General features: G+C 38.4%; 1 protein-coding gene across 1 annotated transcript; it reads left to right on the forward strand.

The window, feature by feature from the left end:
- The first annotated feature begins 722 nt into the window (after window positions 1-722).
- On the forward strand, window positions 723-1,109 carry LOC109378868 (ubiquitin-like). Its single transcript, XM_019635128.1, has one exon. The coding sequence runs from the start codon at window positions 729-731 to the stop codon at window positions 1,107-1,109; it is 381 nt and encodes a 126-aa protein (XP_019490673.1). The 5' UTR covers window positions 723-728.
- Window positions 1,110-1,324: the final 215 nt, after the last annotated feature.

A 1,324-nucleotide genomic window follows, 5' to 3' on the forward strand; every position in this document is an offset into this window, starting at 1 on the left:
TCTCTTTCCAGTGCTTTAAAAAATTCCTATTTCAAAAGTCTCTTCATTATTAATAGTGAGGCCAAATATTTACGTTCAGTTGAATATTAAATTAATATTCAAAAGCAAAACTAGAGTCAACAATGTTGAAAATGTTTTAAACATCAAGATTGATTTCTCTACAAAACCATCCATTTATAGCAAATTGTGTTCTTTATCACTTTTGAGCAAATACTCAGATTTAATAAAATTGTTTTATTAAAGTCCTAGTACTTATCAACCTAACACAGATAAACACTTAAGCATTTTATTTCAAAACATATTTAACTGTTTTCTAAAGCTTTGCATTTTCAGCTACAACCTACAGAGATTTTTTGAGCCTCATTTGTCTTTGATACTTGAAATAGAGGGAGCTTGAAATAGAGAACACTTCATGTTTGATCTGTTAAACCTGCTGTGAGAGCCATAAGTTGGAGGTGTTTTCTAAATGAACTGTGGGGATCCAGGATTTAGAATCATTTGATCTAAACTTTATGCTGCATAAAACAAATATCAGAAATGCACATTTCATAGTATAAAATATGAAAACTCATTTTACATCTTATTATGTAAGATAATATATGCACTTTTCAGGAAATCAATGTGTTCAAATAAAGCATATTAGAATAATTATGGGTTGACAGATTTTTTTTCTAGAATTAAGAGTATTGCAACGAGGCGGCGGAGCAGCCTCCCTAGCTGATGCAGAGATGCAGATCTTTGTGAAGACCCTGACGGGCAAGACCATCACACTTGAGGTCGAGCCCAGTGACACTATTGAGAATGCCAAAGCTAAAATCCAAGACAAGGAGGGCATCCCACCTGACCAGCAGCGTCTGATTTTTGCGGGCAAACAGCTGGAGGATGGCCGCACTCTCTCAGACTATAATATCCAGAAAGAGTCCACTCTACACTTGGTGCTTCGTCTGCGAGGTGGTATCATTGAGCCTTCCCTCCGCCAGCTTGCCCAGAAGTACAACTGTGATAAGATGATCTGCCGCAAGTGTTACGCTCGCCTGCATCCCCGTGCTGTCAACTGCTGCAAGAAGTGTGGCCACACCAACAACCTACTCCCCAAGAAGGTCAAATAAGGCCCCTCCACCACCTTCTTGGCCCACAGGGTGGCCTCCTGCCCAAACCCCTTGGCCCTGGGGCTTCAATAAAGTTCTCCTTTCGTTGACTGGAGCAGTAAAAAAAAAAAAAAAAGTATTTGTGTGGGGTCTTGTTTGTTTACAAATAATCAGACTATAATATTTAAACATGCAAAATAATCAACAGTGAGTTGCACTTGTTTGCTAAAGGTAAT

Source organism: Hipposideros armiger, unplaced genomic scaffold (assembly GCF_001890085.2).
Source record: "Hipposideros armiger isolate ML-2016 unplaced genomic scaffold, ASM189008v1 scaffold_5608, whole genome shotgun sequence".
NCBI lineage: Eukaryota > Metazoa > Chordata > Mammalia > Chiroptera > Hipposideridae > Hipposideros > Hipposideros armiger.

Coding starts and splice junctions, on each gene's coding strand:
- LOC109378868 (XM_019635128.1), top strand. CDS start 729: ATGCAGATCTTTGTGAAGACCCTGACGGGCAAGACCATCACACTTGAG.